Source organism: Salvelinus sp. IW2-2015, linkage group LG2, assembly GCF_002910315.2.
Source record: "Salvelinus sp. IW2-2015 linkage group LG2, ASM291031v2, whole genome shotgun sequence".
Classification (NCBI taxonomy): Eukaryota; Metazoa; Chordata; class Actinopteri; order Salmoniformes; family Salmonidae; genus Salvelinus; species Salvelinus sp. IW2-2015.
In genome coordinates this window covers 24,277,411-24,305,202 of record NC_036839.1, presented here as the reverse complement: position 1 = coordinate 24,305,202, position 27,792 = coordinate 24,277,411, and the positions used below count along the sequence as shown (strand labels likewise).

General features: G+C 43.5%; 1 protein-coding gene across 1 annotated transcript; it reads left to right on the top strand.

The window, feature by feature from the left end:
- Window positions 1-4,192: 4,192 nt before the first annotated feature.
- LOC111977311 (inhibin beta B chain-like) lies at window positions 4,193-16,452 on the top strand. The gene is made up of 2 exons (XM_024006696.2): window positions 4,193-5,367; window positions 13,563-16,452. The coding sequence occupies exons 1-2, from the start codon at window positions 4,971-4,973 to the stop codon at window positions 14,390-14,392; spliced, it is 1,227 nt and encodes a 408-aa protein (XP_023862464.1). The 5' UTR covers window positions 4,193-4,970; the 3' UTR covers window positions 14,393-16,452.
- The last annotated feature ends 11,340 nt before the right edge of the window (window positions 16,453-27,792 follow it).

Genomic DNA, 27,792 nt, shown 5'->3' with positions numbered 1-27,792 from the left:
TCCCAGAGCCCAACTCTAGAAAGGCCTTGATTTACGAATGCATATACAGTTGCAGCTGTATGAGAAGGCATGCAAAATTGAGCAAAAATGGGGAGATTTGATTAACCATTGTCACGTCTTAGGTGATGGAGGTCAGATATACCCCCTTCCCCTGAAACACCCACACGCGGTCCCCCGTTGTGACCATATTCCCTAGCATCTCTGTGCATTCAGATCTTTGATGATTTTGTGTCACCAGCGCCACAATAATATGCCCCCTCTCTAAATGTCAGAGTGTGATCCCCTCCCCATGGGTTACTGCAGCTAGTGTTGCCAGCACTGCCACTGCCTGGGTGGGGGCACCCCACCAGAATCCTCACCGGCTAGGTAGAAGGTCGTCAAGGTTCTCATTAGCAGCTTTGAGAATTTCCTTGAATATTATGCTCTCCCATCAGGGGGCTTTGGCTTTGCAGGACCAATCCTGCCAGGCAGGTTCAGAATCTTGAGAGGGCGGTGCTGCTTTAGTAGGTCTCTGACCACATTCATCTTTCTGATTTGGCTGCGTATAGGCTAGTTACAGCAGGCCCATAAAACACATAAGTACTGCTCCTTAGTGTATGGGTCTCTCAAGGGGGTGTCTAGGGTATACATGCGCACATACCCACATACTCTGCCTTCTATGTCCTCTGTGTTTTATCTCTACCATGTTGATTGAGTACTTTTGTGTTCCAGTTCTTTATATTTGAAGGTGTATTATTTCACTAATTCTGTCTTATCGATTTATGAAAAACTATAAATGGAGAGTCTAAAACAAATTATTTTCCACCATTCCCTATCTAGAAAGGTATAGTGTAGTTGTAGTTTATTTCTTTAACAATTGTTGTATTTTATTGCTTTTCTATATGTTTTCTAATAATCCGTACCATGTCTAGTATTGTGTTTCCATTATTCAACTCCTCTATGGGAACGTTGTCATATTTAGAATAGCCATGGAGTAGTCTTTGTGTGTCTGAACATTTGTTTATCAATATACAGTGTATCGACTACGAGAGCTACACGTTTCCCTTTCAATATATTTTCCTTGAAGATTGGATACAGAACTTTGGAAGTTAATAGGAGTACGACTTTTTACCTCGTGAAAACGTCTATCATACATGTCAGATTTCAATATTGGCCGATGTCATACAAGGTCTTCTCTTGAATGAGCCACTGATCATATTTTTGCGATATTACTACCTCGAGAAACTTGTAATTTAACAAAGGGTCTAACACATTTCTCCTATTTGTCTGCCCCACCAGTCCAGGGTGCATTGCATGGTGCCATTGCAAWTGTCAGACTCCACTCTGCAGGTTGAACATGGTGAGATTGTAGACTCCTAAATTGATAGTGCAGTTTGTTTAGGCGATTTTATAGATAACTAGCTACTTCACATGCTAGCCAGCCCATAGCGAGATAATTGCAATGTGTTTTGTAGTCAACTTAAGCTGCAACAAATGTCCACAACAAATTTCACATGTTGCTTCCAACCTTATTATAACGACAAAATGAAACATTTGTTCACCCAAAATATTGTTCTCACATAATAGTGTTAGGTAAGAAGAGAAGGCACAGAGGGGTCAAAAAAGCCTTTATTCATATAAAAAAATCTGATTTACGGAATTTTCCGTGTGGTCTAAATTAAAGGGCACTTAATTTAATGTAACGGGCTTTTAAATGCAATATTCGTGCACAATTTCTACTTAAAATATCAAAGAGATGCAAAAGGCACTAATGTAAATTATTTTTACTCATACCAAAAAAAGCGTAGAACTATTTTGTCTTTGTTTGCACTGTATGCTTTACTCGATGTTGCACAGATATTGCACAGTCAACAAAAATTATAAATTATATTTATGCATTGCACTCTGTACATTTGATCTGATTAATATGTGTCTGTTATTCATATACTGATAAATATAAAATATATTCCATATATATGCAATGTGCTCTCACTCCACATGATGGCGCCAGGTACTAACAAAGATTTTTGACATCACATTCTCAAGGGTCTTCTACTGAAGGATTACGAATTAAAAAGGTGAGATACAATATTTTCGTGTTACCACTGGCAATTATGATTTCTTATATCAAAACTGAGAGCACAACATGTTAAATAAATAGTCTCTCCATTGCCACATTATGAGGTTATTACAGGGTTATTACAGGAGGAAATCAGGTTATGGGTCCACCTTCTCTTCTCCATCAGTCTAGCATGGGTGTCAAACATGCAGCACTGGAGCCATTTTCGACATGTCAATGTATTTAAAGTGGGCCCCACTTGTGCTCCCATCAATATCCTCTCAGATTAGTAGAAAGGATTTCATGTCGGAGAAGAAGTTCACACACAAGCAATGAATGAACACAGTCAAGTGGTTCCATGGGCAAAATGACTTTGACCCCTGGTCTAAAGGCTCTCTGTCAATCATGATGGAGACCACTGAATATGGGCATGATTTAGAATGTAGTAGGCCTATGAAGCAAAAGCCCTGTTGAGTCATGTTGTTTTGACCCTATTTGTGCAGTGGTATAGAGTTCAGCTCTATGAATGACATAAATTATTATTACACCCCCCCCCCAGATGCCCACACACACACACACACAGGTCTGTGTCCCTATGCCTAATCCACAACCATTCTTGCCCGTTGCCTAATGCGACAGTTCACTTGACCCACTAACCTACATCAAGGTCTGGACGTGTTTACATTTTTAGACAGCCTTTGCTTTCTGATCAGCGTCTTGGCACTTTCCTCAAAAATAATCAACAGAGATTTCAGATGAATGGCTCAATAGTGTAGTGGATGTTTCAACAAAGGGTGGCACTGTTTATTTTATTTTTCCTCGTACGTAAAAGCACATAACCCATAAGCCTACATACTAAACCGAATCGTTCACTGTCAGGACTTGTGCGTACCTTACAAAAATGTGATAGCTAAAGCACATTGGAAGAGAAGAACATTTTTAAATGTTCAATCAACCCTATAAACTACATTGAAGTGTGTGTGTGTCTCTCTCTCTCTCTCTCTCTCACACACACACACACACACACGTCCCTATGTGACTGTCTAACAAAGCCTGGAAAAGTAAGTATACTGTTGCATAATCCATGACAATGCTAGGCCTGTGAAGCAAAAGCACCGTTGAGTCATGTTGTTTTGACCCTATTTGTGCCGTGGTATAGGGTTTAGGATTCATCTTTATTAATTACATACATTACTGTTACCACCCCCTCCCCTTCTCTCTCTTTCTCTCCTTCCCTCTAGCTCTCTCTCTCACTCACACACACACACACACAGAAACAGATAAACACACATACACAGGCCTATGTCTCTATGTGACTGTCTAGTAAAGCCTCTGCCTGGAAAAGTAACTATACTGTTGCCTAATCCACGACCACGCTTGAATGTTGGCTAATGCGCCAGTTCACTTGTCCCACTAACCTACATAAAGGTCGGGACATGTTGATATATTTAGACATCCTTTGTTTTCTGATCGATGTGTTGGCACTTTCCTCAAAAAGAATAGCAGATTTCTTTCAGATTCATGGTTTAATAATGTAGGGAAAGTGGTTCAACAAAAGGTGGCGCTGTTTAACATTTTTTCCGGATGCGTAAAAGCGCACAGAAGGCACGCGCCTTTCAGTATGAACACTGCATTGTGAGTGGTATCCCATTGCAGTCAAGTGATTTGCCTATCCTGAGTTATCTACATACAAAACCGAGTCGTTGGCTTTCGAAACTTGTAGTACCTTACAAAAATGCGACGGTTTAAACACATTGTGTATGTGTGTGATACGTGCGTCCATGTTTATGTTTGTTCGTTTCATCTGTTTGTTAGTTTCAGACACCGTAATACCAACATTTATAAAATCGTTCCAATTTTAGAGCATGAGATGTCTTGCCRAAATAGCCCCACATTTATTCAAAATGACAATATATCTGTTTTAGGCCTATAATACAGTATTTTTTTATGAGGTAATGAAGTGTAGAATTATAATGTAGGGTTAAAAGGTGTTCTCTATTGTATTCTACTACTTTTTATTGTAACCATAGGAACGTCTTCTCTCCATCCTCCGCGGCGCTTTCCTCCCAGATAGTTCTAGCAGCAGCGTATAATCCCTTGAGCCCTGTTGGTGGAACGCCCCACGTGGTTTCAACTCCTGTATAAAAACTTCCCGTGTGCGATGGGCTCCGTGTCGTGATTGCAAAGGAGAACATTGTAAAGATAACAGCATCTATTTCAGGACACAGAGACAGAGCCRTCGCATACACAAGCGCATAGGATAGTCTACTCAAACGTATGAATTCGATTGCAATTTAGTTGGATTCCTAAAGTTGCGTTTATAGGAGTGATTTGAATGTAAAGGCAGTGGTAACCTCATATTTGGAACTTCACATCAAACGTTTCATCTCCTGATCAACGGATACAAAGCCCGCGTAACGGTGAGATACTAAATGTGGTTTGCAAAGGTTATGGAATATAATAATTCGTTAAGTTAAATTTGAAGAAATGGCATGCCAGACGCGGTAGTGCCATTCAGATAGCCTACTACACACGGTGCTCATTTCAAATTCGCCGGTCAAGAAAGCCGGTTAAGAACCAACACCTCTGGAATTGTGCTTTAGATGAGAACTGAACTGTAGTGCGCTTCACAAAAAGGACCCAAGCTTTACAGGGCTCGAGAGGAAGCAAATAAGAACATCTGGAATAATCTATTAGCTCTTGACAGCAACCTCTTTGGAATACAAAAACCACATGGACTGTTTTGGATTACCCTAACGTGTGCATCAATCATAGTTCCATGTGCAAACTATTCCCGCTGGCGCAGAGCTGGATATTTACCAGGATGCTAAACTTGTGAAGTAGCCTAACTCGCTTTCTTTGCTCTCTGTATCGAATAACCAGAATTATTCCTCTCCATCGTGCTTGGGAATTCCAGTCTCAAAAAGAGAAAATGAAAATATATAATCTCACATTGGCTTGTTTAATGGCTTGCATACTTTCCATCTGCTGTACTTTGGGCACAACGGGTACGGGCACAACTGGGGCAGAGACTCAAACCGTGACCCAGGAGTCGTGCGCTTCGTGCGGGTTGCCGGAGGCGTCAGAACGGGTGGATATAGACTTATTGGAAGCAGTTAAGAGGCACATCTTGAACAGGTTACAAATGAGAGAAAGACCCAACATCACACATCCTATTCCGAAAGCGGCGATGGTGACAGCGCTGAGGCGGCTTCACGCAGGTAAACTACGAGAAGACGGAAGGGTTGAGATCCCTAACCTTGATGGACAGGCTGCCTACAGTAACGAGGTGCAAGAGACGTCGGAGATAATCAGCTTCGCAGAATCAGGTAGCCTAATTATCAATAATCAGAGCATTTATCTAACTCTCATTTCTCTCCCTTTATTTTTCTGAGTCATGACTCAATTTCAAAAGGTGTAGTAGTAGCATTTAACACGTTTTCCCCCCGAGGATTCGATGAATTAATATTCATATCAGGACAGCCATAATTGCGCAGGATACAACCCTACATAAKCACGATATAATTGCCTCATAATCGAGATTGAATGCCTCATCTGATGGGATCCAGTGGGTTTCGTAAAGTTCTCAACCCAGATGTGTGTAGCCTATTACAGCCAATGCCTTTAATTTTCGTTTTCTGTTTCGAAGAGAGACTATATCCTTAAAATTCAAGTGATTAACAACGGTCTTTCACTAAGTCAACATGACACATAGTATTATTCAACTTGCATGCATGCGTTCATTCATTCATTCATTCAACAATTCATTATAGAATGAAACCTTAAATGACCCCCATGTGTTGTCTAGGGAATAGTAAAGCACCCTGAGTCCCATTTCAGCAGTTAAACGTGTTTAGGCATATAGCTCTATTTTAAGGGAAAAACCCTTCAATTGGCCATTTATCCAACTTTTTAAGAATGTGTATGTATCTAAGTCTTAAGGGTCCGAAGATAAACCCCTCCTTTCCCCCTACACACACACACACACACATATTGTCTGTTAACAACTGAAACCAATAATTGCCAGGTTAGTGCAGTGAGAACATCATATTTGAGATGTAGTGTTTGTTTAGCAGAGAAAGCATACCATTAAGAAACAAAGTGAGATGCCGGTCCCACAGTGCAACGCTGTAGCACACAGTATACAATCAGCCTGGATGGGTTCCTAGCTGTCACCCTCCAATAGAAATGATGTAAGCACACTCATGACAAGGGAACAAAAGCAAGGCAATTATTGGGAGAGCACTGTGCATTCTTGCTAAACCCAATATGTCAACATTCAGAACAAAWAGCATGAGAAAACAAAAGAAAACGCTCAGAATAATGCATGAGACATTTGAGTCGTGGGTTCGGGGGATGGAGAGATGGAGGAGGTGGGAGGGGGTGTATGGTGTGCCCATATCTCCGTTTTCTAAAGAATGCTTTTGTCATATAAAGGTTCATCCAACCAGGCCTCTTTGCTTTTTTTCCATTATACACGATACCTTTGAGCCTTTGTGCAGCATTGTGCCATGGAACTGGCTTTGCTCCCTGCTCTCTAGACCCCCTCTGCCTTCAGGCCAGCTGGCACTCACCCCCAGAGCCCAGGCTGCCAGCAAGGGCATGGAAAGAGGGACAAGGCCCCTGGAGCAGCCTGGAGAGAGGCAACTAGACCAGTCCCAGGCACAGGCCTGGGCCCAAGCAGAGGGACTTTAATGATGTCACAGTCAAAGATCAAGGTGTGTAGGTAGGGGCCTATAGGAGTTTGTGGTGGACATTATGAGATGCTGGTAGGGGCTGCTTAGGAGTTTTGTGGTGCGCATTACTGGATGGTTGGTAGGGCCTATGGGAGTTTTGTGTGCGCATTACTGGATGGCTGGTAGGGGCCTATAGAGTTTGTGGTGCGCATTACTGGATGGCTGGTAGGGGCCTATGGGAGTTTGTGGTGCGCATTACTGGATGGTTGGTAGGGGCCTAGGGGAGTTTGTGGTGCGCATTACTGGATGGCTGGTAGGGGCCTAGGGGAGTTTGTGGTGCGCATTACTGGATGGCTGGTAGGGGCCTAGGGGAGTTTGTGGTAGACATTACTGGATGGCTGGTAGGGGCCTAGGGGAGTTTGTGGTGCGCATTACTGGATGGCTGGTAGGGGCCTAGGGGAGTTTGTGGTAGACATTACTGGATGGCTGGTAGGGGTTGTAACGATGTGAAATGGCTAGCTAGTTAGCGGGTACGCGCTACTAGCGTTTCAATCAGTTACGTCACTTGCTCTGAAACCTAGAAGTAGTTTTGCCCCTTGCTCTGCAAGGGCCGCGGCCTTTGTGGAGCGATGGGTAACGATGCTTCGTGGCGACCGTTGTTGATGTGTGCAGAGGGTCCCTGGTTCGCGCCCGTGTCGGGCGAGGGACGGTCTAAAGTTTACTGTTACATTGATGCTGTTGACCCGGATTCACTGGTTGCTGCGGAAAAGGAGGAGGTTGAAAGGGGGTGAGTGTAACGGATGTGAAATGGCTAGCTAGTTAGCGGTACGCGCTACTAGCGTTTCAATCAGTTACGTCACTTGCTCTGAAACTAGCAGTAGTGTTGCCCTTGCTCTGCAAGGGCCGCGGCCTTTGTGGAGCGATGGTAACGATGCTTCGTGGCGACGTTGTTGATGTGTGCAGAGGGTCCCTGGTTCGCGCCCGTGTCGGGGCGAGGGACGGTCTAAAGTTATACTGTTACATTGATTGCTTTGACCCGGATCACTGGTTGCTGCGGAAAGAGAGGAGGTTGAAAGGGGGTGAGTGTAACGGATGTGAAATGGCTAGCTAGTTAGCGGGTACGCGCTACTAGCGTTTCAATCAGTTACGTCACTTGCTCTGAAACCTAGCAGTAGTGTTGCCCCTTGCTCTGCAAGGGCTGCGGCTTTGTGGAGCGATAGGTAACGATGCTTCTTGGGCGACCGTTGTTGATGTGTGCAGAGGGTCCCTGGTTCGGCCCGTTGTCGGGGCGAGGGGACGGTCTAAAGTTATACTGTTACATTGATGCTGTTGACCCGGATCACTGGTTGCTGCGGAAAAGAGGAGGTTGAAAGGGGGTTGAGTGTTACGGATGTGAAATGGCTAGCTAGTTAGCGGGGTACGCGCTACTAGCGTTTAAAATCAGTTACGTCACTTGCTCTGAAACCTAGAAGTAGTGTTTGCCCCTTGCTCTGCAAGGGCCGCGGCCTTTGTGGAGCGATGGGTAACGATGCTTCGTGGCGCACCGTTGTTGGATGTGTTGCAGAGGGTCCCTGGGTTCGCGCCGGGGCGGGGTCGGGGACGTACTAAAGTTATATTGTTACACGGACATAGGGGAGTTTGTGGTAACATTACTGGATGGCTGGTAGGAGCCCTAGGGGAGTTTTGGTAGGCATTACTGGATTGCTGTAGGGGGCTAGGGGAGTATGTAGACATTACTGGATGGCTGGTAGGAGGGCCTTAGGGGAAGTTGTGGTAGACATTACTGGATGGCTGGTAGGGGCCTAGGGGAGTTTGTGGTAGACATTACTGGATGTGGTGGTAGGGCCAGGGGAGTTTGTGGTATGCATTACTGGATTGCTGTAGGCCTAGAGGGAGTTTGTGGTAGACATTACTGGATGGCTGGTAGAGCCTAGAGGAGTTTTGGTAGACATTACTGGATGGCTGGTGGGGATAGGGAGTTTGTGGTAGACATTACTGGATGGCTTGGTAGGGGCCTAGGGGAGTTTGTGGTAGACATTACTGGATGGTTGGATAGGGCTAGGATTTGTGAGTGACATTACTGGATGGTGGTAGGGGCCTATGGGAGTTTGTGGTGCGTTACTGGATGGCTGGTAGGAGCCTAGGGGAGTTTGTGGTAGACATTACTGGATGGCTGGTAGGGGCCTAGGGGAGTTTTTGGTAGACATTACTGGATGGTTGGTAGGGGCCTAGGGGAGTTTGTGGTACGCATTACTGGATGGCTGGTAGGGGCCTAGGGGAGTTTGTGGTAGACATTATGGATGTGGTTAGGAGCCTAGAGGTTTGTGTAGACATTACTGGATGGTGGTAGGGGCCTAGTGGAGTTTGTGGAGACATTACTGTGTATGGCTGGTAGGGCCTAGGGGAGTTTGTGGTAGACATTACTGGAGGGCTGGTAGGGGCCTAGTGGAGTTTGTGCGGTAGACATTACTGGATGGCTGGTAGGGGCCTAGGGGAGTTGTGGTGCGCATTACTGGATGGCTGGGTAGGAGCCTAGGGGAGTTTGTTGTGACAATTACTGGATGGCCTGGTAGGGGCTAGGGGCGTATGTGGTAGACATTACTGGATGGCTGGTAAGGGCCTAGGGGAGTTGTGGTAGACATTACTGGATGGTGGTAGGGAGTTTGTGTGTGCGCATTACTGGATGGCTGGTAGGGGCCTATGGGAGTTTGTGGTAGACATTACTGGATGGCTGGGTAGGAGCCTAGGGAGTTTGTGGTAGACATATACTGGATGGCTGGTAGGGGCCTAGGGGAGTTTGTGGTAGACATTACTGGATGGTTGGTGGGCTAGGGGTTTGTGGTACGCATTACTGGATGGCTGGTAGGGGCCTAGGGAGTTTGTGGTAGACATTACTGGATGGCTGGTAGGAGCCTAGAGGGTTTGTGGTGACATTACTGGATGGCTGGTAGGGGCATAGGGAGTTTGTGGTAGCACTTACTGGATGGCTTGGTAGGGGCCTAGGGGAGTTTGTGGTAGACATTACTGGATGGCTGGTAGGGCCTAGTGGAGTTTGTGGTAGACATTACTGGATGGCTGGTAGGGGCCTAGGGAGTTTGTTGGAAGACTTACTGGGGTGGTAGGGGCCTAGTGGAGTTTGTGGTAGACATTACTGGATGGCTGGTAGGGGCCTAGGGGGAGTTTTGGTGCGCATACTGGATGGCTGGTAGGGGCCTATGGGAGTTTGTGGTGCGCATTACTGGATGGCTGGTAGGGGCCTAGGGGAGTTTGTGGTGCGCATTACTGGATGGCTGGTAGGGGCCTAGGGGAGTTTGTGGTGGACATTTCTGGATGGCTGGTAGGGGCCTAGGGGAGTTTGTGKTGAGCGTTACTGGCAAAAAAAGTGTTGATGGTGTGGGACGCTGTCCTCTAGAGAGAGACAGCTATAGCTCTTATCTCTCAGTCAGTATTCAGTCTCATGAACGCCTAGTGGAGCAGAGGCTGAGGCTTGCTGCCAAGGTTACAGGTGAGGAACAGTGCCAACCACCCGTCTCTTATGACACAGTCTCGCGTACCCTCGCTTTGGCGGAGGGATTCAGTGTCCCGTAACCACGGGAGCGGAGCGGAGTGCAGGGGGAGATGTGTGCATCTCGATTGTCGTTGGTATAGCCGCTTGGACCTGTTGAACTCCCTGTGACTCCGGTCCAAGACACGAATTAAGACTTCATTATTGGATGTCATTAACTCTGGCCCAGTCCTTGGGTTGTGTGCCAAATGGCATCCTATTCCCTAAATAGTACACTAATTTTGACCAGAGCCCTATGGGCCCTGGAAAAGAGACTGTAAAAAATAGTGCTCTATATAGGGAATAGGGTGCCATTTAAGATGTATCCCTCTCAGGGCTATAGGGCTGGCTGATGGGTTTACTCTGGGACAGAGTCTTTCATGAAGACACGTCAATCATGCCCTGTCTGAAGCCGCTCATGGAATTTTCCACATCACACTCAATCCAAGTGTGTGTGTATGAGTATATGTCAGGTGCTCTGACTAACTGTAGATTCACCCCTTGCTCATACATCATTATACATGTGCTTTTCCATGTGTAACTGCTTTTCAAAGCTTTTATTAAACCATCAAGAGTTAAGCTTTTTAAGTACAACTTCAAACTCACTCCTCCACCACTACCAGTAAAGCAGCTTACTAACTACTGGCCAAAAGTCCAGCTTTATGGGGCTCTCTGGGGCTCACCCTGACCTGTTCTGCTCTTTTCCCCTCTCCTCTCCTATTTCCCTCTGTGGGAATTGCTGGAGTGCTGAGCTGAGCGTTGTGCTCCAGCAGCCTAAAGGATGCCTATCAGAGCCGTGTGTGTGTGTGTGTGTGTGTCTGACTGCAAGGCGAGGCTCATGTCAGAGCAACGGTGCTCCGCGGCATTTGGTCTCTGTCGACACAGACTTTGAGTAATGAGCATAGCACCCTGCTACATGCGTGCACTCTCTCGCTCTCTGATTGCCCACCTTTCCTACCTGCCTGCCCTGTTCTTGTGTTGGTGGCACAGGTGGGGACACGCTTAGGCAGCTGTAGCTCCAGCAGCGCTAGCTCCATCCAGAGAGACAGAGGTCCACCCAGATGTCTACCTCCCCTCCCCTCCCCTGCCCTGTCCTAACCCTGCCTGGCCCAAGAGTACATTGACCCATCACACTCAGCCAGGCAGCACACCTCTTTGTTTAACTGGTCTCCATAACCTTCTCCATCACCTCACCTCCTTCCTGAACTTACCTCCCTAAAGCCTGGTTCAAGCACTGGCTATGTGTTTTTGTGGGACTTTCTAAAAGCAAAGAAAAGGTAAATAGTTTAAGTGTTTTCCAGCAGGATGATTCTCAATCCATTTCAGCATCCAGTTTAATGTGGCCAGTCTCAGCTACCCTAAGTTATGGGTCATTAAAAAATATATCTGTATTTTTTTCACAGATGGGATATAGGGGAAAAGCTACAGATACACTCCACCGCATATTTAAAAGAATGTATGACAATGCTTCAGTCCAGACTGTAGTATCTTTGTTGTTAGAGATTCAGACTGCCATCTCTCTACAYCCAGCACTTCATTGCCTTACACACAGTGTCACTCAGGCCACAGACAGAGAAACGCCCTGGCCTAGGATCTCCCCTGTTGATCACTGGGAGCTGTTGAGGCAAGCAGCAAGTCATGATAGGAAATGAGGCAAGGATATATACTCATGTCCTTGGGCAATGACAGAAGTTAAATCAGGTTAAAACTGTTATTGAATCAATGCCTTTACATCTACACTTCAGATGCATTCTTTCCTTCTTAAATACTTGAGACTGCACCCTGAGGGTTCGGTATCAATATGCCTTGTGCTTTTGTTGTTGCCACAGGGATGGTTGTTTACACTGTATGTGTTTGTGTGTGTATGATAATGCGAGTCTGTGCGTGCGCGTGGTGTGAGTGTGTGCGCGTGCATTAATTTAAAGTCACTGTTACTGGAGTACCCTGTAGGCATAAGGTCGCTTTACAAAGGACCATCTTTGGTGGCCAGCTGTTGACACCAACTCACGCTAATCAGTTTGCAAACAAAGTAATTTAGCCGCTTCAACATGTGCTCAGCCGAAGACGATCCAGGCTAACTCTTTAACAGAAACTTCTCGGTTTTCACAGTAATTTGGAAGACATCATTAGGCTTAAAAAAAAATATGGCCGACCCCAAACCCCATTATGCCTTAGACATTTCGAATCTCTTCATTGTTTCATTTTAGAAAGTGGCCAGTGTCATGTAAATGGCTTTTATTTTTGCCTCATCATGCTTTTGGTTAGGAGGGCCACGCGCTTAATGCCAGGCTGCAGCGCGGCTGTCTCCTAATACCTCACTCGGGTCTTTGTGCTGTCAGTCTCAAAGGCTCCGGGGAGCTCAGGGGTTTTCACAGCAGTGCCTCACAACACACACACACACACACACACACACACACACACACACACACACACACACACACACACACACACACACACACACACACACCCTCAGCGAACTCAATGAACCCCCCGGGGCCCGGGCCTTGTCCTACCCCCCTCCCCTCTTCTCTTCTCCTCCATTCCCCTTCTCTCCTCTATCTCTGGCTCTGTCGCTGGTCTTCACAATCTGACCTGAGGCCAACTGGGCCTGCTCCCAGAACTGGGCTGTCAGGAGAAACAGCCTATAAGAAACTAGGCTAACAGCATGTGATGTGTGAGAAAGAGAGTGGTGAGAGGAGAGGAGAGACAGAAGTGACTGAACTGCTCCCTCCCTGGCTACCTGCTTCATGCACCTTGTTGTTGTTTGTCCACTTCTTTCTGCCTCTTACAAATGATACTCAGATGTAGTGTTACATTACTTTCATTCACACAGACACAAGTTGTAAAACTATGTGTTTTACTTTGTGAATTGTGTCAACTTTTCTAACTTGCTCTTAAAAATCATGTTAGTTTATTCTCTTGACCCTTGACTGTACAGCAGCGTTCRTCAACTAGATTCAGCTGCAGGCCAATTTCTTCTTGGGTGGATGGTCAGGGGGCGGATGGTCAAGCCCAAACAAATATAATATTTGTTTAAAACTATAATAATTTCAAACCAAGCTTACATTTGTATACAGTAAAATCATATTGTTACGCGTGTCGGAATACTTTGGAACAGATTTCCAAAATTAAAATCACTTGGAGCTGATTTTCTGGTGTTTTTACAGTCTTTTATGTCCAACAATTATATATCTTTTTTTGTGCTCACAAGACATGCAGGGCCAAATAGTTGGGGAACCCTGCTGTACAATATATATCACTATATATCACTAAACCCACATCCCTCTCTTCTTCTCTCCATCAGATGAGCTGACTTCATCTCAAGTATCTAAGTCCAGCCTCTACTTCCTCATCTCCAGTGAAGGGAACCAGAACCTGTACGTGTCTCAGGCCAACCTGTGGCTCTACTTCAGGCTGCTGCCCACCGGCWCCGAGAAAGGGCCTCGACGAAAAGTCACAGTGAAGATCCACTACAAGGAGGCAGGGACTGGGACTGCAGGTGGAGCCGGGGGGGGAACAGGGCCAGGGGGAGGAGGTCGGTGGACCCTGGTGGAGAAGCGCGTGGACCTTAAGCGCAGCGGCTGGCACACATTCCCCCTGTCAGAGGCCGTGAGGGCCGTGTTTGGTAAGGGTGGCCGGCGGCAGGACCTTGAGGTGCACTGCGAGGGCTGTGAGGCGTCCAACGTGGTTCCTATCTTAGTCGACACAGCAGACCCTTCACACAGGCCCTTCCTGGTGGTCCGGGCGCGGCAGGTGGAAGGGAAGCACCGCATCAGGAAGAGGGGCCTGGAGTGTGACGGGAGCAGTGGAGGCCTGTGTTGCAGACAGCAGTTCTACATTGACTTCCGCCTCATTGGCTGGAACGACTGGATCATCGCACCTGCGGGTTACTATGGTAACTACTGCGAGGGGAGCTGCCCGGCGTACATGGCGGGGGTACCGGGGTCAGCGTCGTCGTTCCACACGGCAGTGGTCAACCAGTACCGGATGAGGGGCATGAGCCCCGGCTCGGTCAACTCCTGTTGTATCCCCACCAAGCTCAGCACCATGTCTATGCTGTACTTCGACGATGAGTACAACATAGTAAAACGAGATGTGCCCAATATGATAGTGGAAGAGTGTGGCTGTGCCTGAGACTGTCTGTGATTTTTTTAAACTTTGAAAGTCAAATCAAACGACTATAGTTAAAAAGTATTGTACAAAAGGACCCTTTTGTACAATACTTTTTATATATATATATATTTAGTTATATGGAAGCACACCAACAGGTATAAACAAACATGTATTAATGGATTATTTATCTGGCTGAGCGAGGCCAGTTTCTGTCCATTTCATATTAAGAACTTCAGAACGGTTCCAGAGTTATGGGAGGAGAAGGGAATGGTTGATCACCAAAATATATTATTTTTCTAGTTTGCCATTTTTAGATGAAAAATAATGGTACTTCATCTCTTCTCTGATGAAGATGGAAAGAAAAGCGCTTATTGGCCCAGTGCAGTCAAAAACGTGTTTTATAATAATACTGTGAAACTGTGAAAATTATGATAATTCCCTTTTAGAGTCTTTTGAAAAGACCACCTGATATTTCAGCCTGTTTTGGTGGGATGGAGTTTTGGCCTGCCTAGTGACATCAACAGGTGCTAAATTAGTTAATAGACCAATAAGAAAGAGAGTTCCAAACCTCTCTGACAATATCAGGTCGTTTTCAGTTTCCCCTTACCACTCTGACCACTCCCTGACAGTCGTAGCAACATTTTTGCTTGAGAAATTGCTCTTCGCTAAGAAGTTATTTTTGTTTATTTTTGACCATTTTAATAAAAACAATCACAGTAAAGTACTTAATTGTTACCCAGAAAATATTGATATTGAGATAAAAAGGGCTTGATTGGACCTTTTTAAGGAAGCTTACAGGTCCAGGATCAGCCAACCGCACATTGGCTTCTTCCCCTTCCTGAGTACTGAAGCACACCAGAACATTGACAAAACAAAAGCACTGACAATGACAATTCATCGGCTAATACAATTAGAAACACCAGCACTTCCATAAAGACTGTCATAAAGACACTATGACTGTCCCATTCGATCCGGTGGAATTATTACAGAAACTGTATCAGCCTGCGCTTATTATTGAATAGAGCCTTTCTGGGACTAACCTCCTGTCCAGGTGAGGTGACGACACAACAACAACGTTGTTGACATGTTGTTGTTGTTGGCATTGGACCACATGTTCTCTCTTCCTGTCTGTGACCGTACTGCAGGCGAGCACTCAGTTTAAAGGTGAAGATGGAACTTTGTGCACAGTGCACAACTACACACACTTCATCCAGAGAAAACAGTCCGCACTGCCACTACTTGTTTCGATAAAGTGGACCTCGAAGTGAACGAGGAGGAGACTCTTGTTATGGGCCAACAGGGCATGATGGTGCAGTGTAGCACTTGCAGACTAAACTCTTTAAATGCACACTCCCACTCCTAATAGCACTTGCATATTGAAATGCCTTCAAAGGGGTACTGAGTGTCCTATCATAAATAAGTGCCACGTAATTTATGCAATGTATAGTAACCCACCCATGCCCACCTACACAACTCTACCAGACTGAACTGATCTTCTCCGCCTCTCCTAGTCTTTAACTCCTCTTATCAAATACTTGAAATGTGATCTTTCGCTTCCATTTTTCCAAAGCGAATGATTGTTATGACATTTGCACTGAAAAGTTGCGGGATTAGTTAATAAACAAACTGCCATTGAAAGTTATTTTTCTAGAAGTAAATTGTATTTTTTTTGTACAAATYTTATTTGACCTATTAATGGAACCAAAGAGGCCAATATTATTTGAGCTTATTATTATAATAAGATGGCGAGACCATCACGTTACTTTCTGTGTACAATACTGTTTGATCATAAGAGGCCTAATCTACGTATCAGGGTACAATATGATGATTCTATTTCTTAGTTATATTATTTCCTTTCTCTATCTATTTTGTACAATAAACATGTGGACACTTAATTTTTCATCTTTAATTCTATTTTTTTTTTCTCCAGTTTTTCTATTTAATAAAAATATATTTTTAGTTCCTGTTTCAGAATCATTCAGTCATATCAATGTCATCTGTACAGTTTATGTAAAGTAAAATATGTTTTCTTTAAATATTTTGTAACTTTAAAATAAATGCTTACTCCGCATCATTATCCTGTTCTCCAGTGTTGTGGTCAAAATCATTTTAGTGAGTCCTTTCAGGCACTCAACATTCATCAGCCGCCAGGTATGAAAAGTAGTGGGAGAGGTACACAACAAAACAGAATGTACAAAACAAAGGAATATCAAAAGCAATTTCCATCTGTACTGCATCATATGACAAACATCTTACTGTTAGTGTCAGGACTGTGCCTCTTGCTTACTACAGTAGCTGTCCTATTCCTCATCATTTGCTGAAGTGGTGAACAGACTAACTGCTTATCATACAGTATAAGCTACTGTCTGTCAGAACAGTACTAGCTGTACATACAGTAGCTGTCCATTATTTGCTGAAGGTAATACGGCTGATAGAGACAGTCACACTGTACCAGGTTAATTCCTGARGCTTCCCTGTCATTGTTGTGATGGTGGGTTGGGCTGGTCTCGTTGGGAAACAGCAGAGATCTGAGAGAACCTAGATGAAGCAGTGTGTAGCCACATGGCCTTATTACATCACAGCCAGCAGGTTCCCCTGAAAGAGCCTTATCTGACTGTTGCTGTTTATCAGAGCCAGAGGTTAAGGTTTCCAAAATGACAGGAGTAGCTATGTGTCATTACCTTGTGTAAACAGAATGAGCCAACACATCTACCAACGTGTTGAGAGTTTCTGCATGATCTCCTTGTACAACATGAGTAAAACACACACAAGCACAAACCTTCAAAACATGCCACGCATTCCCAAAAACATTGTTGGAGATAATTGGTTGAAATGTATCCAATTATATGTGCCAAGTGGATGCGCTAGATAGCTACGCCTGACACTGGCCTTTTGGGTGAATAGCTTGTTTGGGACTGCGAGGGAGGGACCGCTCAACTCAACACTTAGCTTGAACTAATTGAGTCAGCATTCCCATGAACTACATAGAGAGGAATATAGAAAAAGGGAAGAGAGAAAGAGAAAAATAAGGGAGAGTAAAAAAGAAAAGTAGAATCAATATGTGAATGTGATGAATGATAGACCTGCCCTCCACTTTTGTTTTTTCATTCCTGGGCCACGTTCAGATATAAACATGTTATGTGTAGAACAAACATACCTACTCTGATATGTAGAATAAGGACTCATGTCAGTTCTATTAATTTCATTTCTATCTGCAAGGTGCTACAACATTTGCCTACTGAACGTGGCCCGTTTTAGTGAATACGTAGTGAATGTGTCTCTGTACAGCGGCAGGCTGTAGGGAAATAGCTGTAGCTGTTAGCGGTCTTGTCATGCACCTCAGTATTAGCGAAGCCGCCACAACAGGAGTGTTAACCAGGGGAGAGCTGCAGGCCATGTAGAACTGCGCACGCACACACACACACACACACACATACACATACACATACACACACACTCATCTCATAACTTCAGCAATCAGCTAAATCAAATATTACTGTGATAACGTGCGTCTCGGTGAGATGTGTAGGAGTCAGGCGCAGGAGAGCAGGGATGTCTGAGAAGCGTGTTTAATCATATATTTTTGTATTGGTGGACTATATGATCACCCTATATACACACAGAAATAAACGCAATTGAAACCAGGTGTGAAAAGAATCACAGACAAAACAAACAGAAAAGGAAAAAGGGATCGGTGGTGGCTAGTAAACCTGCGACGCCGACCGCCGAGCGCTGCCCGATCAGGTAGAAGTCGTGACAATTACCCCTGCTCACTTCACTCCAACAACACATTCTGTTGAGGTCATGACAAATGCCTTTTTGACAGGCTCATTGTCTAAATTCGTTTTTCTTAAAATGTGTTTTGTTAAATTCAAGACGATTCATTGCCCAGAATAGGGTGTAATAGGAGGCATTCCATTCCCCAGCTGTGTACAGATCAAAACCTGCATTCACTTTGATGTTGATGAGGACATTTATATATTATTTCATATTATACAAGTTTTATGTTGGTGAAGTTGCCTTGGCTGTTTGAAACATACTATACTTTCTCAGCTTTGGCTTTTCGGCAGACTTTCAACAGATGTTCTCCAGTGAAAATACAGTTACCATTCCTATTTCTTTCACCATTGTGTTTGATCTCAGGATCACTATATAGAGCAGTTCTGAGCTTAGTACACAACATATTGTTCTTAGGTTTGCTGTAATATTGGTGCTTGTTAGCTGTGTAGCTGACTTATGTACTTCAGATACCCTTTAAATAAACGTACCATTTCTTCTTAAGACCACGGACATTAACAAACAGTCGGTGTCTTAGGATCAACCTCAAGACTTATTGTTCCCCTGTTTACCTCACCCTCCAACGCAGGGTGACATTGTGACCTTTGGAGCGACCTGCACTAGGAGCCACCAGCACACTCTCAGAGGGGGATTAAAGCGGTGTAGAAGGGCTTTGAAGACATGAAAACATATTTGCAAGCGACTAATGAGCAGAAAGTTCATTAACCCATCACTCTAAGTGGTTGTGCTAACTGTGCTCCCTCCGTACACCCCCTTCTTCTACTCTGTTTATGGATGAAACAAAAACAACTAAATATGCTACACTCCAGGTCAACACGTGGGGGGAGGTTGACACAGCAAGTCAACAACGTTAAGGTTGTTCCCTCTGTAGGAAAACAACTAGAGCCTTGTCACTAAACCTACCCCATCCCCCCTCAGCCCCCTTAGCTCCTAAACCCTCACCTCCTCCCCCTTCATCCTCTCACCCCCTCCTTCCTCCATCTTGACCTCCTTTCTTCCAGAGCACTAAGGTACACTCAGGGCCACAAAGCTCACGTTTGTGTGTCATTCAGTGGCTAGCCTAGCCCAGCTCTAGCCGGGGTAGGGATCACCTCCACAAAGCAAAGGAGCCCCCTGACCATTCCTTCAGGAGGGGCAGCACTGGCCATGGCTATAAAAGAGCTGATAGTCCCCTATGCCACATACACTGTAAAAAAAAWTATCCATATAAAAACAAAACATTTACTGACCAAAAATTACTGTTACAATTTCCATTATTTTACGGACAGTTCCTTCAAAGAAATGACAGAAAATACTGTATAAACACAGAGTGTCCGTTAATAGATGGAGCTGATATTTGTATAAATCTGTTAAAAAACATGTTTTTTTCTTATTTTTACGGACATTCCCTGTAATAGATTAAAGGGAATATATATATATATATATTTTAACATATTTATACAAATATCTGTCTATTAATGGACAGTCACTGTGTTTATACAGTATTTTCTGTCATTTCTTTAAAGGAACAGTCCATAAAATAGTGGAAAATATACTGTTAATTCTTTGCCAGTAGATTTTCCGTCTGTATATCTATTTTTATTTAACCTTTATTTAACTAGACAAGTCAGTTAAGAACAAATTCTTATTTACGATGACGGCCTACCCCGGACGACGCTGGGCCAATTGTGTGCCACCCTATGGGACAACCAATCACGGCCAGTGCCTTAGACCGCTGCGCCACTCAGGAGTCCCAGATATATGGAAATGTTGTTAAAATAGTGCTCCCTCCATGTACGTATATACACAAAGTTCCTTTTTTCTTATTTTCCTCTGTAAATCTATAGAAAATTTAGAAAAATTGCAAATGTAGGCTTCGTAAATTTACAGAAACTATTATTTTAAAGACATTTTTCAATTACCATTCAGAATAAGTAGTTAAAAAAAAATGTATTCTTTTTTTTTGTTGCAAAAGAACAAACAATAGATTCCTCAATAAAACAAAAACATTCAATATTCAAAATAGTTAATGTACAATAGCAATGTGTAAACCTTAATAAATCCATGACCAAAAGTACACTTTGATGTTGTCTTTATTGGTGAAAGAGAGAACAAGTTAACGAAAGTCTTTTCAAATTCATAGTGATGAGCGATTAGTGCTCTTTGTGGTCGGTTTCGGGTTTAATTCTAAAAAAAATACCATGGTTTTCACATTAAATGCACCTTGCATTATGTGAGTTAAATKCTGTAACACAGAATAAAACAATTAATTAAAGTCCCATGATGGTAGTGACSAGGGGTATGCATGCCTGTTCCTGGAGTGCCACARGTACTGCAGGATTCTGCAACAACTAGTCACAACACCTGACCAACTGGGCTAATTGATCAGTTCAGAGATAAATTCAACACACCGGTCTTCCAGTTTGGGAGGAATGTGACGCTGTTTTTCCCCCTTCATCTCGGCCTTTGACCCCCGTTCTGGATTGATCCCCAGGAAACTTCTAGAATAAAAAGCAGGTAAAATAACTGTTTGTTTTGGATGTGGTTCAGATTATTTTGTGCCCAACAGAAATGAATGTCATTTTGGAGTCATTTTATTGTAAATAAGAATAGAATATGTTTCTAAACACTTCTACATTAATGTGGATGCTTCCGTGATTACGGATAAACTTGAATGAATCGTGAATAATGATGAGTGAGAAAATTACAGACAGACGCACAAATATCATACCCCCAAGACATGCTAATCTCTCACCATTACAATGTACCTTTATAGAGTCACAAGCTTGATGTAATCATTCATATGCTATGAATTTGGGTGCTGTAATTTCTAAACAGTTAACCTGATATGGATGAAAATACCGTCAAATTAAAGCTGACAGTGTGCACTTTAACCTCTGTAGTCATTGTATCATTTAAAGTATAAACTTTTGAAGTATAGAGCCAGAAGAAGAAAAAATGCTTCACTGTCCCAGAAATTTGTTGTCGATTTCATTCTGTACCAGTGATGGGCGTGAATAAGAATAAATTGGAATGAATGGGAGTGAAAAGTAAACTATGGTCAGTGTTCTACTTTAAATAGTTGGGAGAAGAAAATGAAAACAACTCACACTACGAACCCATGATGTTGATGCAGGGGGTGCTTGGGATATTCTGTTCAATCCCAGTTCACTCCTGTGGCAGTAACTAAAAGGCAAAAGACCAAGAAAATAAAAAAAACTGATCAATTACGTGGACAGAGATATAACAAATAAAAAAACATTTTGAAATGAAAGTTCCTCTGGACTTTCCTTTCAGTATTCTGCAATGCAGGATATCAGTTTTACTGGGTCTTCGCATAGCTCTGTCACTTTATTTTSTTTCAAGGAAGTCCTTGATGGTCTTTCCTTTTCTTGAGATTTCCTCAGCCAGCTATGCCATTGAGGGTGTTTGTGTGATCGAAGAGATGGGCCGCCTCGAACAGGTAGGGCCACTCCTCCATGTGTTGCAATGCACTGGATGCAAATGTATTGGTATGCATTCTTCAGTTCTGTTTTCTTTTCAATCAGTTCTTCCGTGAGAGTCAAATTAAATTGAATTTATCACATGACGGGGCTGCAGTGGAGCAGGTTGCGAACGGCCCAGTACAACACTGGGGCCAAGCTTCCTGCCATCCAGGACCTCGATACCAGACGGTGTTAGAAGAAGGCCCTAAAAATTGTCAAAGACTCCAGCCACCCTAGTCATAGACTGTTCTCTCTGCTACCACACGGCAAGCGGTACCGGAGCGCCAAGTCTAGGTCCAAGAGGCTTCTAAACAGCTTCTACCCCCAGCCATAAGACTCCTGAACATCTAGTCAAATGGCTAATCAGACTATTTGCATTCCCCCCCCCCCCCCTCTCCACACCACTGCCACTCTCTTGTTGTCGTATAATTTCATGCACTTTAATTAACTCTACCTACATGTACATACTACCTCAACTAACCGGTGCCCTCGCACATTGACTCTGTACCGGCACCCCCCTGTATAAATTGTTATTTTTTACTGCTGCTCTTCAATTACTTGTTACTTTTATCTCTTATCCTTATCCGTATTTTTTTTAACTGCATTGTTGGTTAGAGGCTCGTAAGTAAGCATTTCACCTGTTGTATTCGGCGCATGTGACTAATAAAATTTGATTTGATTTGACATGCGCCAAATACAACAAGTGTAGACCTTACTGTGAAATGCTTACTTACAAGCCCTTAACCAACAATGCTGTTCAAGAAATAGAGTTAAGAAAATATTTCTAAATAAACTAAAGTAAAAAATGTAATACAATGTATTACAATAAAATAACAATAACGAGGCTATACACAGGGGGTATCGGTACCGAGTCAATGTGCGGTGGTACAAGTTAGTCGAGGTAATTTGTACATGTAGGTAGGGGTAAAGTGACTGCATAGATAATAAACAGCGAGTAGCAGCAGTGTAACAACAAAAGGGGGGTGGGTAAATGTAAATAGTCTGGGTGGCAATTTAATTAATAGTTCAGCAGTCTTATGGCTTGGGAGCTTTTTGGATCTAGACTTGGTGCTCCGTTATTTCTTGCCGTGTGGTAGCAGAGAGAACAGTCTAAGACTTGGGTGACTGGAGTCTTTGACCATTTTTTGGGCCTTCCTCTGACACCACATAGTATATACACTACCATTCAAAAGTTTGGGGTCACTTAGAAATGTCCTTGTTTTTGAAAGAAAATCACATATTTTGTCCATTAAAATAACATCAAATTGATCAGAAATACAGTGTAGACATTGTTAATGTTGTAAATGACTATTGTAGCTGGAAACAGCTAATTTTTTATGGAATATCTACATAGGCGTACAACTGCCCATTGTCAGCAACCATCACTCCTGTGTTCCAATGGCACGTTGTGTTAGCTAATCCAAGTTTATCATTTTAAAAGGTTAATTGATCATTAGAAAACCCTTTTGCAATTATGTTAGCACAGCTGAAAACGGTTGCGCTGATTAAATAAGCAATAAAACTGGCCTTCTTTAGACTAGTTGAGTATCTGGAGAATCAGCATTTGTGGGTTCGATTACAGGCTCAAAATGGCTAGAAACAAAGAACTTTCTTCTGAAACTTGTCAGTCTATTCTTGTTCTGAGAAATGAAGGCTATTCCATGCAAGAAACTGAAGATCTCGTACAACGCTGTGTACTACTCCCTTCTCAGAACAGTGCAAACTGGCTCTAACCAGAATAGAAAGAGGAGTGGGAGGCCCCGGTGCATAACTGAGCAAGAGAACAAGTACATTCGATTGTCTAGTTTGAGAAACAGACGCCTCACAAGTTCTCAACTGGCAGCTTCATAAAATAGTACCCGCAAAACACCAGTCTCAACATCAACAGTGAAGAGGCAACTCTGGGTTGCTGGCCTTCTAAGTAGTGTAGGTCCTGGATGTCAGGAAGCTTGTTCCCAGTGATGCACTGSGCAGTACACACTACCCTCTGTAGATCTTTACGGTCAGATGACGAGTAGATCCTATACCAGGCGGTGATGCAACCGGTCAAGATGCTCTCGATGGTGCAGATATAGAACCTTTTGAGGATCTGGGGACCCATGCCAAATATTTTCAGTCTCATGAGGGGGAAAAGGTGCCCTCTTCACAATTGTTTTTGTTTGTTTGGACCATGATTGTTTGTTGGTGATGTTGACACCAAGGAACTTGAAACACTCGACCCGTTCCACTACAGCCCCGTCAATGTGAATGGATGCATGCTCGGCCGCTCCTTTTCCTRTAGTCTACGATTAGCTCCTTTGTCTTGCTCATGTTGTGGGAGAGGTTGTTGTCCTGGCACCACACTGCCAGGTCTCTGAACTCCTCCCTATAGGCTGTCTCATTGGTGTCGGTGATCAGGCCTATCACTGTTGTGTTGTCAGCAAACTTAATGATGGTGTTGGAGTTGTGCTTGTCCACACAGTCGTGGGTGAACAGGGAGTACAGGAGAGGACAAGCATGCACCCCTGAGGGGCCCCTGTGTTGAGGATCAGCTTGGCAGATGTGCTGTTGCCTGCCACTCCACGCATCCATAACAATCTGAACATTTTGACTTCCTTCTCCCACCATTTTCACCCCATCTTCACTCCCTGCTTGCCTCTTTGTTGGTGCAGAGGTCAGCCTCAAGGAGTTCTTGATTTCCGTTTTCCATCTGTACAAGGAGTGAACCGTATCCCGTTCCAATGACATTCTTTCCACTTCTGTCTTGGAAAGAGCTGGGATAATACTCTATGATCTCTTTAGCAACTTGCCAAGCTTTTGTCTTCCGTGCCTGGTCTCTTTGCTAAGTAGATCATCAGTGACAATGCAAAYCATCTCTCTTCTTAGTGATTTGCCTGGTCTCTTCTTTTCTTCCATTGCAAGAGTGAGGTTAGAGAGTAATTTGTGGCAAGGAATTGTGAACACCTCACTGGATGGGGAACTGGGACCTGCTCTTAATGTTGGAGGAGGCTCTGACGAAACTGGTTGAGAGGGCTTGGGGACAGCCTTTGGTCCTATGGATAGAACACATCACAAAATAACAAAAACAAATCATGAGCGATGGTAGAAGTTCAGTTTATTGATTAACTAACTTTTGAGCGCATGATAAGATCATTAAAATTCTTCCATTTGAAAAAAGCTTTAATATGTAGAATTCATACCTAGATTTATATTTATAATGTGCACCATACAAAACTGACAAGGCCAGCAATCAATCTGTTGTCTTTATATAGGTCACAACATAATTAGAAATACATTATACTCTATATGCTGTATATACATTTAGTCAGGGCATGGACTCTACAAGGTGTCGAAAGCTTTCCACAGGGATGCTGGTCCATGTTGACTCCAATGCTTCCCACAGTTGTGTCAAGTTGGCTGGATGTCTTTTGGGTGGTGGACCATTCTTGATACACACAAGAAAATGTTGAGTGTGAAAACCCAACAGAAATGCAGTTCTTGTCACATAGGTGAACAGGTGCTATTTGAGTGATATCCAACTGTTTGTGATATCTGAAGGACACAATAAAAGAGCCTTTCATTACCATGACAATCATGGGTCCTACTATCTGAACTGACGTGAGCTAGCTAGCTACCCTGTTATCATACCTAAATAGCTAGCTGACATTAGCCAAGTTAATSTGAACGAGTGAGTGAGCAAACAAACTACTAATTTAGCTGGCAGTACAGCATCCTTTCATCACATTAGATAGATAGAAAATTCATAATGTCCTCATACGGGAGTTTGTTCATTCACTCATTACAACGCTGGGCCTTGAGATTCATAATAGCCAGGGCTGGGTTTCCCAAAAGCATAACGTTAGTAGCCCTAAGGTAGTATTTTAGTTTGAATGGAATTAAGATGATCTTAGTGATACGATGCTTTTGAGAAACCCAGACCAGAACTTTAAGCGTTTACCGTCTGACCCTGGCTGTAGCCAGTTAGCTAATGTTATTGGAACGTAGCTAGTTAACTTAGCTAACACACCAGCCGCAACAAACGTATGATATCAAGCAGATCTATTATATAGCTAGCGTATATAGCTTGCCAGTGAAATTGTTTATGGTGGAGGTGTTCAACTTTGAGAATTTCAAGAAGGCAGCAAAACTTAATGAACTAAAGTTAGCTAGTTATATATATTACAGAGCTAGGTTATATGATACAATTTTTATTTCCAGCAGCTATCGTAAAAATKTATGTTTAGCTTGAAGTGCTCTACAGTACATTTTAATTTCAAGGCACAACTTCTTATTGAACTAACGTTAGCTAGCTACAGCACATCATCAGGCAGCTAATCTTCCATCAATGAGGATGGAGCTATAACATTATGCTAAAATATAATTAACGATACAGTGCATTCGGCAAGTATTCAGACCCCTTGATATTTTCCACATTTTGTTACGATACAGCCTTGATAGAAAATGTATTAAAAAATCATGTTTTCCTCATCAACCTACACACAATACCCCATACTGGCAAAGCAAAAACAGGTTTTAGAAAAATGTTGCAAAAAAMCCCCTGAAATAKCACATTTAAATAAGTATTCAGACCCTTTACTCAATACTTTGGCAGTGATTACAGCCTTGAGTCTTCTTGGGCATGACACTACAAGGTTTGCACACCTGTATTTGGGGAGTTTATCCCATTCTTCTCTGCAAATCCTTTCAAGCTCTGTCAGGTTGGATGGGGAGCGTCGCTCCACAGCTATTTTCTGGTCTCTCTAGAGATGTTCGATCGGGTTCAAGTCTGGGCTCTGGCTGGGCCACTCAAGGACATTCAGAGACCTGTCCCTACGCCACTCCTGCGTTGTCTTGGCTGTTCTCCTGTTGGAAGGTGAACCTTTGCCTCAGTCTGAGGTCCTGAGCACTCTGGAGTAGGTTTTCATCAAGTATCTCTCTGTACATTTCTCCGTTCATCTTTCCCTGGATCCTGACTAGTCTCACAGTCCCTGCTGCTGTAAAACATCTCCACAGCATAATGCTGCCACCTTATATATGGGACCTTATATAGACAGGTGTGTGCCTTTGAATATCATGTCCAATCAATTGAATTTACCACAGGTGGACTCCAATCAAGTTGTAGAAACATCTCAAGGATGATCAATGGAAACAGGATGAATCTGAGCTCAATTTCGAGTCTCATGGTAAATGGTCTGAATACTTATGTAAATAAGGTATTTCAGTTTATAATTTTATATTTTCTGCAAAAATGTCTAAACCTGTTTTCACTTTGTCATTACGGAGTATTATGTGTAGATTAATGAGGGGGGGGAATTATTTAATCAATTTTAGAATAAGGCTGTAACGTAACAAAATGTGGAAAAAGTCAAGGGGTCTGAATACTTTCTGAATGCACTGTATGTCCAGTAGCTGTCATAAAACGTATACCCTAAATTATTTACCAACATTTTTTCTGAGGACAAAGTTTGGCACATGGCAGTCCTCAGTTTTCTCTCTCCAGTAAAATGATATTTTTTACAGTGTACTTAGACAAGGGGTGAGGTTTGAATAGGGAGGATTGATTCAATCTCTGTGACACTGAGCCGCTATGGAGCCTGGGAGCTGCTCCATTCCCCCTCACCCCTACCTCCTTCTCACCCCTCTGGCCCCCTCATTCCTTCAATATGATCCATGATATCCACAGGTCTGGAAATCTTGTTGTTGACCAGCCAGATTAAAGTTAGCCACTCAAAGCCCAGTATTCTGGATGATGGGATTTTTTCTTCCTTTAAAAGGGAAAGACATTCTTGATGACTAATGTCCTAGCTAGCTGCGTACTACTTTCTCTCTCACTCGCTGGCAGAGTTAAAAGTAGAAGCAGAGAGTAAACAGACTTTCTTTTGTTCACCCTTGAACTGAACATAGTTTCTGTCCCACATTCAAGTGACGATAGAAAGCTGATAGCTGGTAGTGATAGTGACACTGACAACACGTGTGAATGAACCTACTGAGGCCATCTCTTTCTCTCTCTCTCAATTAAATGGCCCGGTCACCCAAAGACAAATACAGTTTCTCCCTTTGTGAAGATACCGGTATACGACACAGGGGAAGAATGACACGTTCGTGTGGGTGGGTGTGAGAGGGGAAATTCCATCCAGGGGGATGTAAGGTGAGGTGTGGTGGAGGATAATCTCTGACCAC